The 17,478-nt window shown below is 39.6% G+C and overlaps 1 protein-coding gene across 1 annotated transcript in view; it reads right to left on the bottom strand.

Moving 5' to 3' along the window:
* Positions 1-370: 370 nt before the first annotated feature.
* LOC123768359 (dual specificity protein phosphatase 3) overlaps positions 371-17,478 on the bottom strand; it is a 35,888-nt gene continuing 18,780 nt past the window's right edge. Inside the window, exons 2-7 of the mRNA XM_045758815.2 lie at positions 13,130-13,861; positions 10,301-10,439; positions 8,572-8,686; positions 7,494-7,605; positions 6,789-6,905; positions 371-6,339 (exon numbers count right to left, since the gene is read on the bottom strand). Coding sequence (XP_045614771.1) covers positions 6,158-6,339; positions 6,789-6,905; positions 7,494-7,605; positions 8,572-8,686; positions 10,301-10,439; positions 13,130-13,172 — 708 coding nt within the window. The 5' untranslated portion in view covers positions 13,173-13,861 and the 3' untranslated portion in view covers positions 371-6,157. The remainder of the gene's footprint in view (positions 6,340-6,788; positions 6,906-7,493; positions 7,606-8,571; positions 8,687-10,300; positions 10,440-13,129; positions 13,862-17,478) is intronic.

Here is a 17,478-nt window from a genome sequence, read left to right as displayed (position 1 = left end):
TACTGTTAATCACCTAGTTGACCTTAGGCTACTGCTAAGTCATATATATATATATATATATATATATATATATATATATATATATATATATATATATATATATATATATATATATATATTCGGAAAAAATGGACTGTTTAATAAAAGAATAACACAAGTTACACAAAAAACTAATGATAAACACGCTGGCTACATTATAAAGCCACGCTAAAGCCTAAGCTAATATTTTCTTGATATGCCTATCATCTAAATGGTTTCTTTATTATATTTCTGAGCGACAGAAGTGTCCAGTACCCGTGTTCAACCCGGTGTTCAATATCCGAGTTCTCCTGTATATACCGATAAAATTATTGGTGAAATAAGTAAAACCAACATTTAATGTTTATTTTTTATAACCAGAATCCAGTGTGCTTATAAGGTACAAGAAACACTACAAGCCACAGATTACAGCCATGTTGAATCATGGTACAGATGATGTATATTGTTGTAACAGTCATATTACATAGCAGCCATGTTGAGTCATGGTATAGATGATGTATAATGCTGTAAGTCATATATGGTACAGATGATGTATAATGCTGTAAGTCATATATGGTACAGATGATGTATAATGCTGTAAGTCATATATGGTACAGATGATGTATAATGCTGTAAGTCATATATGGTACAGATGATGTATAATGCTGATGATGTATAACAGTCATATTACATAGCAGCCATGTTGAGTCATGGTACAGATGATGTATAATGCTGTAAGTCATATTACATAGCAGCCATGTTGAGTCATGGTACAGATGATGTATAATGCTATAAGGATCACGTGACGTACCAGTATTAATACATACACCAGTACAGTACTTAACATACAATAGTGTAGGTGTTAGCAACACGCTAAATTATACTTCCTATAAATTATTCAACGAAAAAGTTTAACATTGCAGATCTAGTCTCTTCTAAAATAAATATAAACTTAATCTAAATCAAAAACATTGTTAATTAAAATAAACCTAAAACTTAGTATGTCTGAACTAAACATATATATCTAAATTTTGTCGACGGTGAACTCACCAAAGAAATATAAGCATGTGGCAACCAGCAAAAGGTCACAATATGAAATAAATTTATCAACACTGCCGAATGACGCATAAATTTATAAGATTGGGATCTGATCTCGAACTGAGATGTGTTAGTGAAGGAAAAAGTACTGAAAGCTAAGATAGAAACACCAATGTGAAATCCTCAAAGGATTTGTTGGTATTAAATCCGGGAGATTTGTAGGTGTGGTGTTGAGCTTAAGGTCTATCTCCCTCGGGATGGTTATTAAGGTCCGGGCCAGATTCACAAAGTAGTTACGCCAGCACTTACGAACCTGTACATCTTTTATCAATCTTTGGCGGCTTTGTTTACAATTAATAAACAGTTAATGAGCTCCGAAGCAAAAGGAGGATGTTTATAACAATAACAACAGTTCATTGGGAAGCTTCGGCTTGATGTCCATAGGGAATGGAAAGGATGGAGGAGGTAGAGGGGTGGGGAGATGAAATTCAGGAAGAGGATGCGGGTGTAGAGAGAGAGGAGGTTTGAAAGTTCGGTGGCCTGTCCACCATGGGTTGACATTCATTGGGAAGTTTTCATGCTTGTAAACTGTTTAATAAATGTAAATAAAGCCGTCAATGATTGAGAAAAGGTGTACAGGTTCGTAAGTGCTTGCGTAACTGCTTCGTGAATCTAACTCCTGGGGAAACTAGGCTAAGCTTTAGCGTATATGCACCCAAAATCAGCGTAAATGTTTGGGTGTATATAGCTATGACCCAGCCAAAGGGTACACAATAATACTTCAAGTAGCTAGCAACCACAATTATTACATTAACATATAAATATGTAAATGCTAAATTGATGCAATATATAAAGTTTAGGTATTATATCACTAAATTGTAATGTAAATATATTAATACAATACATAAGCTCTAGGTATTATGTCACCATATTGAATATGTAAATTCTATATTATTGCAATACATAAGCTCCTCATAATGAATATACACACACACACATATATATCATTAGATTATATTGTCATCCACACCTCCGTGGAACACCTCACACTCCACGCGTGTGAGGCCGAATAGCTCGGTCAATAGAGACACTTGGGGTCACCGGTTCGAGCCTCCTAGAGCCCAGGTATATGGAGCATCAGATTAAATCTCTTACTGCATTGTTTAACGTGGCTTTTAAGGGGGATACACATTTATTATCTTCCATTAAAGTAATTTAAAATATGCAAACATTTTCTTTTTTAAAAGATTGTAAAGGGTAAAAACTTTAGGCTTCTTGTGCAATTCTTCGAGTAACTTTGTTAAAGAAAAGTAGATCTTCTTAAGCCGTTGATTACTGCATTATATAAGTCGTGCTTTAAGGCTACTTTACTTTAGAAAATTATTACCATTTAATTATATCTTTATATGTAATTGATCTCATCAGGGTGATACAGCCCGTCCTCCTAACTGAACGTCGCATTGTGACGTATACTCTCCCGGAGTGTACGTCAAAACAATTGTCGTATATAAAAATGGTGGCAGCTGGGGAAGTTGATATACTGTCCCGTTTTCTGTTTTGGGTCCTCTGTAGTACCACATCCTCCTGCACTCCCAAGCCACACTGTAGCACTACATCCTCCAGCACCCCAAGCCACACTGTAGCACCACATCCTCCTGCTCCCCAAGCCACACTGTAGCACCACATCCTCCTGCTCCCCAAGCCACACTGTAGCACCACATCCTCCTGCTCCACACTCAGTGTTGAAACATATCGTGTTTATCATACCTCACTGTCAGTTGGTTCCGTGCTCTCACTGACCTGACTAGATTATAATGTACTCACTGGTGAGGACTTGACTTCAAGACCAGGTGTGAACATTGTGTACTCTATGGCAGGAGGTGGGGGCGGGATGGGCGTGGGGGAGAAGAGGTGGGGGGCTTGGGAGCAGAAACGGAGGGGGGGATGGAGGAGGGGGCATGGGGGCAGGGGAGGAGGGGACGTGGGGGCAGGAGAGGGGGGCGTGGGGGGGGGCGTATTAACCATTATTACCATAACCGACATAATTTATATTTTCAGGCTTTATCAACTTATTCCAGGATTTGTGTAGGTTGTTATCTTCAACAAATCACAAGCTTCATGTCAAGAGTAAATGACACAGTCGTTTTGTGTAAGCTTTTGGGTTCTCTAGTATTTTTGTCCCCTTGCGTCTTCAACCCTTGAAGCGTCATTCACACCGCCGCTATCTCACAAACATTGACATGAGTGCACACCCACGCCCGGGTTCACTAACCCTGGGCCGCATGACGACAGCTGCAGACAAAGCCCAACCTACGCCCGAGACGTTAATGAAAGGCTCGAAGAAAAATGTCCACTACGGGCTCACCATAGCCCGTGCTACTTGGAACTTTTTGTTCCAAGTAGCAAATCTTAAACAACAAAAGGCTCGATCACCAGTGCTGGAGCCCACAGCGGGACTGAACCCTGAAAAGCCCAAAGAGGAAATCGATGCAACAGGGGTTCAAAAAAAGGGAAGCTAAGTGAGCACCACCGGATCCCAAAGTGGGCAAAGAACGGCCAACCGGAGAAACAGCAGACGACACCTCCAGATCTCCCCCCTTCCCCCCTAGGGAGTAAAAAACAAAGCGATCAATAGCAGCCGCAGGATAAATGGACGCTGACCTGGTGTCCAGCTCTGACCGAGACAGTAAAGGAGCAGCGAGAAGGGCAACTGGGTCTTCAGAAGGTTGACCAGAAGGCTGAAACTGCTAGCACGGTATCCCTGGCTAGCAGACAGAACCAACGACTTGGGACACATACCAACCAGGATTCCAATAGGAGCCGAAGAGCTGGAAGAACCCCACAAATGGGCCTGACAAATTTTACTAACGCCAGATTTGGGTCGAAAGGCAGAGCCCGACAGTGATAGAAGGACTGATCTACCTAAAATCCCGGCCAATCCCTGGGTGTCGGTAGTACAGTTGAATTCGTTCTCGGTTCACAATTGGGAATCCTAGGTTCGAATCCCTGGTTGGACAGAAATGGATGAGTACGTTTCCTTTCACTTAATGGCTCTGCTCACCTAGCAATAAATAGGTACTCAGAAGTTAATCAACTTTTGTAGGCTTGCACCCTGGGAAGGTCAGTAGTTTGACCTTGGGACTACTAATAAACCTCCCGAAGGCCTATTTGTAGGCCTTCGTCATGTAGAATATGCAAAATGAATCTTTGTAAGGATGTAGGCCGGTGTTTAGGGAGTTTGGAAGTTGTTATCAAGCATCAAAGGGGGCACATGGGGACAGACACCCCTTATGACCATTCCCGATAACAACTAGTCACTCTGCAACGTTTGATGAGGCTATCCCACCAGCCCGTCCTGTTCAACAAATTTGTGAATATCAAGATTGAGACGTGCATTCTAATGGTTTGTGCATATTGAATGACTAAGTAATGGTAGACTCAGCTAAAAAAAGTATTCAAGTGACTTTAAAGAGGAATGAGAAGTCCTGACAGTAGACCACCTACTGCCAGGACCTCCTCTCCTCTTTCATCCTTAAAGTTATTTATATACACTCTTCACCAGTCTACCATCACCCAGTCAGTCTCAAACCATTAGCATACACGTCTTAATCTTGAGGTTTATAGATTTTTGGACACCATCTCTATTTTGGTATGTATTTTCTCTTAACGCCAAACGTTTCTCAAATTGTCCAGTTCCACTGTTCTAGCTCTCGATTTTTCGCATTCAACACTGCCGTCTGGCATCCGAACATAAGGGTTGGCATTGAGCTCCATCGTGCATCCCTCTAGTTTAATCTTGGATACAAATCTTTCATCCATTATATAAGATAAATCTTTTATAAGGGACCCTATCTAACGTGTCTTAGAAGCCTATAAACAAAGCCTATCCACCCCGTGTCTTTCTTGAGTAATAACAGAAGCAGATAAATTGTGGCTAAACCCTTCATGCAAACTGCACCTACTATCAAGAAGAAAGATAAATTGTTGTTTACTTTAAACCAAATTATTTGTTAATCGGTTGTTACACTTTGTGGTGACCCATTTTATTCGTAACGTTTTCTCTAACACCTCTACTACAATGCGTGTTAGAGATGAAGTTCAATAAAATAGGCCCTTGATCATCATCCTTATTCCCTTTCTTGTATAGAGGCAAAAATGCATAATGTCTGGCATATTGTAGATAACTATTGTATCTTTCGATGGCCAATTTACTATTTTGAAGGGATAGTTAGAAAACAATCAACATTGGTAAGATGAGATCTTTAGCGAATTCTCTCAATCGATGGGGATATGTTTTCTGTACCTCACTGCTTTGGTCTTTATCGCATCAAACAATAATCGTTTCACTTTTCCTCTGGCTATGTCAGCACTTTCCAACCCCAGAAGTTATTGTAAATCTTGAAATTGCTACTAAATGCCCTGTATTCTATATATATATCCGGTAGAAGCCACAATGTGCAGCCTCATGTATTTCCTGTTTTATAACAGTTCACTGTGATATTTTATCCTATGTATCATTCTTATTATATAACTTTTTTTAGATTTGAATAAGAAGATGAATTCTGCTTTAATCTTTTCAAATATTTATGTTACAAAACTCTGAACTTTCTCTCCAGACTTCAGTTTAAACACTACGTGCTAACTTGAATTTTTTCATATGGAAGATTGTGTAAGTAGACAAGAGATCTTACCTGATGACGGAGGTGCTGGTATTTGGGAGTAAGTTAGTAATGTGAGAACAAAAGTAACGTAAATAAATAAGAAACAAGGGTGTAAATCATGTTTGTGTACGAATCACGTTGTTTGTATGTATGAAACATATATGTATTGGCAATAAAACTCCACAAAATCCACACATTAAAGAACACATGTTTGGTAGTGTCCCGGACAGGTGCTGGTGTTGTAACTTGACAATTGTCCATAGGTCGACCAAACCTTCCTCTTGAACTATAATGTGTGGGTTTAGCAGCATATACAAATCAATACGTACTGATACATATCTGCATATAGAAGCATTGTAATCTCCTTATTACATATTACCCTGCTTCTTTATGTGGCACCTCAGCCTCTTGGTCACGAGTTTAATAATCTTGGATTATATTTATACCCTTTCCTCGTCTGATTCATCACTTTCATTTTCACAATCAATTGATGAATTCTCATCTGATTCAGATTCGGATGATGATGACTCACTCCTCAATTTATCGAACCTCATTCTGAAGAGATTTAAGTCTAATTCTGCCAAGTGCTGAAGAAATCCGTTGTTTGGGCGAATCTCTCGATCTAGAGAGGATGAAAAGGAAATAATTAGAATTTTAATACCGAAAATAAACAATGAATAATGTGTTTTTCAAATAAGGTGCTGGTTTTGTAATGAAGCGGCGCTGCATTCAGTTCCTCAGACGTTGCTTGAGGCAGAAGTTACATATTGTCCACCTCAGACTCATAGTAAGTCCCCTCAGACGTTGCTTGACCCAAAAGCAATTGGTTGATTCGTATGGTTCTGAGAGTGATTCAGAACCAAGACACAAAACACACTAAATCTGAATTAATCTCGGTCAAAGCTCTGTTATTGTTTTTTTACGGAAATTAGAACCTATTATTTTAGTAGTCCTGAGAGCCACAACTCTTTAAATACATTTCACATGACAACAACATTGCTTCTGTGAGACACTAGGTAGTGACATACTGAAGTTGTTTATGTTATAATAGTTTACATGGAAGTGACTCACTCTCTCTGATCAGCGTCAATGCTGTGGCAGCCGTCATGTTGCAACACATCATCAGAAATGCTGCAACAATTGAGGCAGACCGCGACCGTCCCTGCCTGCAGTGCACCAAAACTTTTCCTGTAACATAAACATAACAGTTCAAATACTTATGTTATTGACAAGTTTAAGCAAATACATAAAGTAGTTTGCTGTTACAAGCACAAAATTGACACGAGAAATCTTGTAATCCTATGCAGGGAATAACATGGGTGAAGCAAAAACTCGACCCACACACGAGATGAAAGTAGTGACAACGCTTTCATCTCGTGTGAGTCAGGGAAAGAGAGAGAGAGAGAGAGAGAGAGACCCGGGCACTACCGGGTACACCATCCAGTAGATAATACATACGAATGTATCTTTCTCTTTTGACTATTTATTTGTGAACCACTTTGGAATTTAACTTAACCTGTACCTGCTTGATGGGGTTCTGGGAGTTCTTTTACTCCCCAAGTCCGGCCCTAGGCCAGGCTTGACTTTGTAGACTAGGCTAGGCTGTAGAATATAGAATATTTGTAGACTTTGTTGAATAGGATAGGCTGTAGAATATAGGTAAAAACTATATACACTAAAGAATATTTTTCAAATATGTCTGGAGGCTGAACTATCAGACATGAACCCAGGGCATATATTATATATACTGCACTCATATAAAAATGCTGCACTAACCTCCGGATCTCAGAGCGCTGTCAATAAATGCCGACGCCTTCTCAAAGTGCAAGGAAATGTTGATAAATGGCAGATCAATGAGGTCAAGACCCAAGTACGTAATGGAAGGATCCTGGGGAGTCAAGAATAATTACTCTCACTTATATGTTGTATACCAGTTATACCTACTCTCTCAAAGGTTGTATAACAGCTATATCTACTCTCTTAAAGGTTGTATAACACAGCTATACCTACTCTCTCAAAGGTTGTGTAAGTTATATCTACTCTCTTAAAGGTTGTATAACACAGCTATACCTACTCTCTCATAGGTTGTATAGCAGCTATGCTTTCTAGTACAATTGTTTTTATATAAAAAAATATTTGCAACAAATTTTTGTTATAATGCTGTTATACAAAATAAATATATATTTAAAACATCGTAATCATTAAAATACATTTTCTATGAAATAATAGATTAAAACCTAGACACCTATGTTGGCGTGGCGTCACTGGAGGTAAGTCACTGATGCTTGTCACAAGGATTGCCTCGCAGTGAACACAAGTGTCTATGTTGGCAAAGCTAATGTATGTGGGACCCGACTTGCTGCTTTCTTCACGCAGCCGTCTTGGCAGCCCAAAACGTGGACCAGACTGTGCGACACAGTGGTTGCCAGGATCAGGTTGGGTTACCGTTACCTGTGGCAGGTGGCTACAGGTGACGGATCTCCCAATCCTGAGCACTCCAGGTGCAAACTCTGTGAGCAGGAACTGCGGCATGATCTCCCACACTACATCACCGAATGTCCAGTTATTAGACCTTTCAGACCCGTTGGCATGAGGTACCTGGAGCTTTGCAATTATTTTATTCACTCTCGTATTCTTATTTATATTATCGTATTATTTATATTTTTTATTTATTTTTGAACGTTTTTATATAACTTAGTCTTGTAAAATATATTAAAAATATTAAGTACATATGTATGGGTTCTGGAGAGTGAAGGCATGTCGCCCTTAAGACCAGTGTATGAAAAGAGAGCCACGGTGATCACCACAGACAAGACACGCACTCTTCACATAACATAAATGACTTAAGACGTACCTTGTAATATTTAGCGCCAGTCTTGACCGGTGCAGGGCCTCCAGAGTTGTCCGCAGCGTTGACTATGTGTGTGATCCCGTGCCGGAGGAGGTACTGCTCATTCATGGCTGCGTCACTGCAAACATAACTACCGCTGCACACAGAAATCACAATAACGTGATGTATCAAATATACAAATCCACAAGGGCCGTCTGGGATGCTCTCGGACGTAGGTTCGAATCCTCGTCACAGCCCTTGTGGCTTTGTTCAACTACCGCTGATTTGATAGTTTTTATATGGTATGATTTTGTTTGGCTTGGGAATGGAATACAAGTTGTAGATCACGGGTATGTTTTAGGTAGTGTAAACTCTGTTTTCCGACTTGGTGGAAACTAAACAAACGATCTCAATAAATAATTGTAATTCAATTGCAGCAATGTTTTGGTATTTATGGCTTGGGCGGGTAGGCAGTTCCATGGGTTTATAACCCTGAGGGTGAAAAAGCATCTCCTGTTCTCAATCCTATATTATGGCTTGTTGAGCTTGAAACCGTTGCTCCTTGTTTGTGTTACATCTGACCTTTTAAGGAAGTTGTCTGGATTTCAATTATTGTCCTTCAATTTGTTCAGTATTTTAAGTTTCAAAGATCCGCCCTGTCATGCCTGATTTGCAGTGTTGTTAGTCCTGTGGCTCTCGACCGTTCCTGATACAAGAGTTGACTTAGCTCTAGAATGATTTTAGTTGCCCGGTGTTGAACTTTCTCCTAAGCAAGTATGTCTGTCTGAAGATGAGATCTCCATGTCTGGATGCAATAATCCATGTGGAGACGCACCACATATTTATACAGTTGAATAACTACCTGGGGACCTGGATGCCAGCCATAACACACGTTAGGCTGGCATCGAGATGCCCCCAAGGTCGAACTATTGATCTTTCCCAGGATGCAACACCACAACACTTGGCTAACTCCTGGGTACTTATTTACTGCTAGGTGAACCGAAGCATTAGGTGATAGGGGCTGGGGCTGATAGTATTCTATGTAAGCCGTCTTTGGTCTTGGGCTGGGGCTGGTACTAGGCTATGTAAGCTGTCTTTGGTCTTGGGCTGGGGCTGGTACTAGGCTATGTAAGCTGTCTTTGGTCTTGGGCTGGGGCTGGTACTAGGTTATGTAAGCTGTCTTTGGTCTTGGGCTGGGGCTAGTAGTAGGCTGTCTTCGGGTCTTGGGCTGGGGCTAATAGTAGGCTGTCTTGGGGTCTTGGGCTGGGGCTAATTGTCGGCTTCATCTTCTGGTGTGGGGTTTGGTCAACATTTCTTCAGCCACGTTATTGTGACTCATCGTCTGCATAGCAACTGTTTGTATCGTCATGCGGATTGAATTTGAACCGTTTCTCTCTCTCATTGTGCACTACAACCTCGCAAGTAAGTAAAAAAATTATGTTAATATATTGTGATAATGTTGAATATGTTAAGAGTAGAGCCCTAACAACTAAGTGGACAGCGCTCGGGATTCGTAGTCCTGAGGTTCCGGGTTCGATCCCCGGTGAAGGCGGAAACAAATGGGCAGTGTTTCTTTTACCCTGATGCCCTAGTTCACCTAGCAGTAAATAGGTACCTGGGAGTTTGACAGCTGCTACGGGCTGCTTCCTGGGAGTGTGAAACAGAAATAAGGCTTGATCGAGGACCGGGCCGCGGGAACGCTAAGCCACCACATCAGCTCAAGATAACCTCAAGAGATAGATAGGAGACTTACCAGTCACCCAGGTACAGGTTAGGGTAGACTTGATCCATGTCTGCACCGTCCATGAAGCGGGAGACGTGCATCCTGATCTCAGGAATGGGACGAAGGCGGGTCTCCACCGTCGTCACAATTTCTCTTAGATCCTCATAATCTTAATCAAAGAAAATCATCAACTAAATATAAGGTAGAACTTGTAAATATTGTTTTTTGAACAGTATAGTGAAACTGAACTCATCTTCCTCTTAAATGATTAAACTATTACTCTTGTAATTTGAATGGGAAAAGATAATTAAATGATAATAGAACAGTTGTATAACTCTGACGCAGAAAGCCTCTACATGAACCTTAGATTATACACTATATAATTATAATGATTGGGTATTATGCTATTATTATGACTTTCTCTTATATAAACACACTTAAATTCTGAATAAACTAACTCAATTATAAATGCACAACCATCAAGAATAAACAAAATTAATTAACATTTGTATTTATCATATTTTGTGCACATAATTCTAAGAATCATTGGCCTTTATTTTTATCTAAGATTTTGAAAAAAAAATGAAGTAATTTATGACTTAAACCACGCAGTGTCTGACGCATGGGAAATACAACGCCACCTATAACAGTCAGACCTAAAGAACATAAGAACATAAAAATGAAGGTAACTGCTCCTGAACCGATTATGTGCCTCTGTAATCCTTTACACCACCGCCCACGGGATGGGTATGGGGTGCATAATAAAGAAAGAAATTGCTGAAGGCCTATTGCTCCATGCCTTGCAGCGTCTATTTATATCCACCCAATCCCACTCATATACATGTCCAACCCACGTTTGAAACAATCGAGAGATCCTACTTCTATTATATCACGCGGTGATAAGGTTCCACAAATCAACAACCCTACTACCGAACCAGTATTTACCCAGGTCTTTCCTAAACGTATCCAATTTATACCCATTGTTTCGTGTTCTATTTTGTGTTAATACTTTTCATATCCTATTAATATCCCATCTTGCCATCTACACTACAGTGGTTAGTTGAATAATTACAAGGGTTCCACGAGACAAATACTATGTATGTACTATATTGTGTTCCAACAAAATAAAAATGAATGTTTTGACCTGAATGTCTCCTGTTATTATTGACATGCAGTTATAACTGAGAAGAGCAATGCAGAACTTGTGACGTATAACTATATGAATTTGTCACAGCAATGGCTACTGTCTGTTTTGTTGTAGTGGTCCATATGTGTGACTGGTTGTAGGGGTCCATATGTGTGACTGGTTGTAGGGGTCCATATGTGTGACTGGTTGTAGGGGTCCATATGTGTGACTGGTTGTAGGGGTTCATATGTGAGACTGTGGTTGTAGGGGTCCATATGTGTGACTGGTTGTAGGGGTCCATATGTGTGAGTGGTTGTAGGGGTTCATATGTGAGACTGTGGTTGTAGGGGTCCATATGTGTGACTGGTTGTAGGGGTCCATATGTGTGACTGGTTGTAGGGGTTCATATGTGAGACTGTGGTTGTAGGGGTCCATATGTGTGACTGGTTGTAGGGGTCCATATGTGTGAGTGGTTGTAGGGGTTCATATGTGAGACTGTGGTTGTAGGGGTCCATATGTGTGACTGGTTGTAGGGGTCCATATGTGAGAATATGGTTGTAGGGGTCCATATGTGAGACTGGTTGTAGGGGTCCATATGTGAGACTGGTTGTAGAGGTCCACATATGAGAACATGGTTGTAGAGGTCCACATATGAGAACATGGTTGTAGAGGTCCACATATGAGAACGTGGTTGTAGAGGTCCACATATGAGAACGTGGTTGTAGAGGTTCACATATGAGAACATGGTTGTAAAGGTCCACATATGAGAACATGGTTGTAGAGGTCCACATATGAGAACATGGTTGTTGAGGTTCACATATGAGAGATGGCTGTAGAGGTCCACATATGAGAACATGGTTGTAGAGGTCCACATAATAGAGATGGTTGTAGAGGTCCACATATGAGAACATGGTTGGAAAAGGAGGAATGAAACATAGAAGATTCAAAACCACTGAATTCCAGTCTACGCCCAAAGCCTTATTTTTGAGAAATGCAAATTTGAATTTTTTTAAATCATGATAATGATGAGATATTTGAAACAATAGTATGTGGGCCGAAACCCACATACTATTAACAGTACTCTATATACCCTAAGTATGTTTTAAGTATCTCCTTCCTGATTTTCGCACAAATTATTGCCATTATCCCCCGCCATATATACACAGTTTCTCAACATGTTGGAGTGGGCATATAACGCACCCATGAAATGATAAGAAAATACAATAGGAAAAGTGATTTGAAGAACTTGGCATCTTCTCAACCCCATCTCGTATCTTTGTCCTAATGTCCCCTCCAAGTTCTGTATGGTCATATATTGGTTTAGTGTTTCTCTTCGTAATTACCTTACCTCGAAAGTGACCTATCCTAACATAACCTCTTCCACACTAGGCTCGCTTCAAGAAACTAGCACCACAATTAATTTCCTAGACAAATATCTGCATTACAGCCTTAACTATTTCTTAGCTTTCATTGTGTCACTGTCTTTCCTTCACTAACTTTATTCGTAATTAGCTTCACTCACACAAATTCCTGTTTGCTTAACCTACATCCGAGGTATTTAAACTAAACAGATTCAAGCATTTTCCATTCTCCTTTGGAAATTTTAAACTGTTGATATCTGAAAATGTACAGAAGCTAATTTCAACGTTGCACAAAATATAAAATAAAAATAACACATTTCAAGGGGAAAATTGGTCTAAGACAATATACTGCACAAAACATTTAAAACTCACAAGATGGAAATTCCAATCCTTTGAAATTCATTTGCATCCCCATCCTGACTGTTGCTCAGAGATCGACCTTCAGATGTGGGCGTTGACTGTAAGCTGTGGAGGCCCCGGGCTCAGTGGCAAGGATCACAGCACGTCTGCCTTTGACTGGCTGCTGACTGATGAATGGTGAGTTACTTGCACCGTCGTGATGATGGGCAGGTTTGGCATGGGCATGAATCTTGTTACTATCTCTGCTGCATTCTTGGTTGTTCAGGTCCCTATACAGCACTACTGAATATGTAACTGTATTTCATTTAGGGGAAATAAATACTGTATTGATAATGATAACACACACACACTTCGATGAGAACACACGTAGATGAGAACACGCACTTCGATGAGAACACACTTCGATGGGAACACGCACTTCGATGAGAACACACTTCGATGAGAACACGCACTTCGATGAGAACACGCACTTCGACGAGAACACGCACTATTACATTGAGAGTGCAGGTCTTATAGCTCAGAACAAATCAAAGACAGGCTAAATAACAAACTAACAAAAAGGCTGAGCTTTGAAACGTTACCCATCAGGGCAAATTCAGACCCATAGTAATGAAGGATGTGTGTGAGACTCTCTGAAGTATGAGAAGTCTCATATATTATAGAGGCTGGTTGTGGTTATAACACATGATGATGGGGCGAGCACAACCTTGCACCAGCCACTCCCGCGCACCACAACACCCACGACTGAAACAAAACCAAATGTAATTACTCTTTAGCACATTAAACATTGGTTTAAATTTCAGAATATTAGCATTATAAATATAAGTGCCTTATTCCAATCAACTATGCAAAATTTATCTAGTGTTAATGGGACAATGGAGGTTCGAATTCTGGTTGGGTCATAGAGTTCTTAAGTGATATAAAAGAGAAAAGAGAATGTTTGTTCAAGGATGGGGATAGATGCTTTGGGGCTAGACTCACCAAACTTTGCAAGGTGAGTGGTGTTTGTATGGTGAGTGTCATAGGTTGGTTGGGATCGACCCCCCCATGCACTTCTTTAAGTAGGATTGGCTCTTATTGCGACAATCAACGGGTCTTATTAAGTCTGAAATACTAGCTTGCTTCTGCTTTAGTATTATATGTATACCTCATCAAACCTTTAAACAACCTGACTGTATTATTTTAAGCTATGTCTGAAACGCTTTGCGTATTAGTGGTTTTATTAAATGTACGCACTCTTTAACAAGTATTAAACCTTTGTATAACATTATTTTATATTTGTTTTAATAAATCATTAATTGTATTATTATTATTATTATTATTATTTATATAGAATGCATTCTTACTTATTTCTTGATTGTTATCCACGTTGAATCTGAATGAACTGACTGAAGAAATGTGGTAAGTGGGGTACCACAGGGGTTAATTTTGGGGCCAACCCTTTTTGTCACATACATTAATGACGTAAATGAAAATATTACAAACCACATCATCAAATTTACAGATGACACAAAGATTTATGGTAACGTGTGAAATTATATTTTTTTCCTGTGGGCCACTAACACTAGTGACATCGACGAAGATAGGAAGCCAGCAGCTTGTCAAACGTCCAAAAGGATGACATTGAAGGTCCAAATAATGATATTGAAGCCTTACAAAGAGATTTTCATGAACTACACAAATGGTCAAAAGACTGGCCAATGCTTTTTAATATCTACAAATGCAAGACCTTGCATGTGGGGCATAACAACCCACGCCACGACTACCAAATTAATAACGTTCCATTACAGCAGATTGATGAAGAAAATGATCTTGGAGTCAAAATCCACCACTCACTGAAAGTTACACAACAGGTAGAAGCAACAGTAAAAAAGCTAACCAAACACTTGGAATAATCAAGCGTACCTTTGACGTTAAGGAAAAGAAGGCAGTGATTCAACTGAATAAATCTCTGGTGCATTTGGTTTACTGTATCCAAACATGGAGATCTCATCTTCAGAAGGACATAGCTGCTCTGGAGAAAGGGCAACGCCTGGCAACAAAAAATATTCCAGAGCTAAGTCAACTCGCGTATCAGGAACAGTTGAGGGCCACAGGGCTAACAACACTAGAAACCAGGTATGACAGGACGGATCTTATTGAAACTTTTAAAATACTGAACAGTTTGGAAGAGGTTGATCCAGAGTATTTCTTCTAAAGGTCAGATGTAACACAAACAAGGAGCAGTGGTTTCAAGCTCAACAAGTCACAATGTAGGACTGAGAACAGGAAATGCTTTTTCACCCACAGGGATATAAACCCATGGAACTGCTTACCTGCTGATACCGTAAATGCCAAAGCTGTGTTGAGTTTAAAATCCAACTTGAAAAGATCATCAAAGCAAATGATGACACTCCACCGGCTTCCTGTCCTCGTCGAGGCCACTAGTGTTAGTAGCCCTCAGGTAAATTCAGGTCAAAATTCAGGAATCAACGTCGATAAGGTTTATTCAACACCGATGATGGATTCTCTTGTGCCATTTACAAAACCCTGTTCTTAAATGCAAAACCTTGGTCTAAAACTCTTCCTGAACAGATGTAATAGAACCCTTAATCACCACAACAGAAATAAATATATCTTTGATATTCCCAGAGTCAAACTTAATCTGTGTAAACACAATATGCAAATAAAGGGACCTAGTATATGGAACTCACTCCCTAACGAATTGAAAAGCTGTCCAATTTTTGCCTTTTTCAAAAATAAAACCAAAAAGTACCTAATTTCATCCTCATAATTTCCTACCTAGTGCTTGAAACTCGTACTGTATCTAGTGCTACCCAATTCCCCAATATATATATATAAATATATATATATATATATATATATATATATATATATATATATATATATATATATATATATATATATATATATATATATATATATATATATATATATATATATACACACACACACACACATAGAAGAAACCATGCATAACGCATTAGAGGGAATATTTAGATCCCCTCCAATACAGTTTCTGTGTGCTTTTCTCCTACCACCCCCTTCAGCGAAGGACACAGTAGATATCTGGATGGATATATAGAGGGATAGGTTGATGGATGGATGGATAGATGGATGAATAGACAGATGAGTACATGGATGGATAGACAAATCCATCTAAGTTTCATCGACTACATCTAACTTAACTAGTCCACACAAAGTGGAAACACAATATGTAAATACTGTATGTAAACACAATCTGTAAATACACTGATACTGACAACAAATGGTTGTGGCATCTGTGTAGTACTTTATCTCCAGACATGATATACAAGTCGGGCTGTCTTTTGAAGAAAGCATCATCAGCCAAGCCTTGCAACGATATATTTCCCCATTGTCAGGGACCGGGAGCCTGTACTTATAGGCTTGTACATATCACGGTCCCCTTGGACCTTGCACAAGATTCCCGGCAATGGTGGAAACAAGTGGGCAGAGTTTCTTCCCCCCCCCCCCCCTGATGCACCTGTTCACCTAGCAGTAAATAGGTACCTGGGAGTTAGACAGCTGCTACGGGCTGCTTCCTGGGTGTGTGTGTGGGGGGGGGATATTGATTGACAGTTGAGAGGCGGGCCGAAGAGCCAGGGCTCAACCCCCGCAAGCACAACTAGGCGAGTTTAAGTTATTTAAGAATACTCTAAGTCTAACCTTGTGTCCCACTTGGTGACTGAACCCCAAGATCCTCGCCTGAGTCAAGTACGTATAACTGTGCTTTACACTATCGCTAATTGGTTTTCTTCGTAGTTTTAATTTAAATAATATAAATCACACAAGTGTGTATTCATCACTATATTGCTAGTTTTGAGCTACATTGTAATATTGTATATAGAATATTGTAGCAGCACATTGCTGTGTATACCCAAGCTTGTTAATAATAATAATTATAAATAATGATAAAACTACAGAATACTGAATACATATATAAGAAAATTGTATACAGTTGTGTGTGTTTACCCGGAATTATCATTTTGTGTTTAGTTGGTTTTGGAGATAGTAAACATGATTAGCACAATAAAAAATTAATGGCTCTATAACTGAAGAGTTCTTAACCCACTGCATTTACAGCTCATGGTTAAAAAAAATAAACACCCTGCAAATGCTTTATCTGGTTCTGGGGACTAGTTGGGCTTTAATTTGTACACATTTTTTAATAACATTCAAATTTGTAACCTGTCAACTTGTCCTCCTAAGCACCTACATAGATTCGTTCAGCTGTAGGTATACATTTAAGTTCTTCTCTAGTAAATACACACTAAGTACTTTACAATACCAACCATTTCCTTGTCAATGGCCCATTTTGCTTGATATACAGTAGTCGAAAG

This window comes from Procambarus clarkii, chromosome 86 (assembly GCF_040958095.1).
Source record: "Procambarus clarkii isolate CNS0578487 chromosome 86, FALCON_Pclarkii_2.0, whole genome shotgun sequence".
In the NCBI taxonomy this organism is placed as follows: Eukaryota; Metazoa; Arthropoda; class Malacostraca; order Decapoda; family Cambaridae; genus Procambarus; species Procambarus clarkii.
The sequence above is the reverse complement of the archived record's forward strand: the minus strand, read 5'-3'. Positions and strand labels throughout refer to the sequence as shown.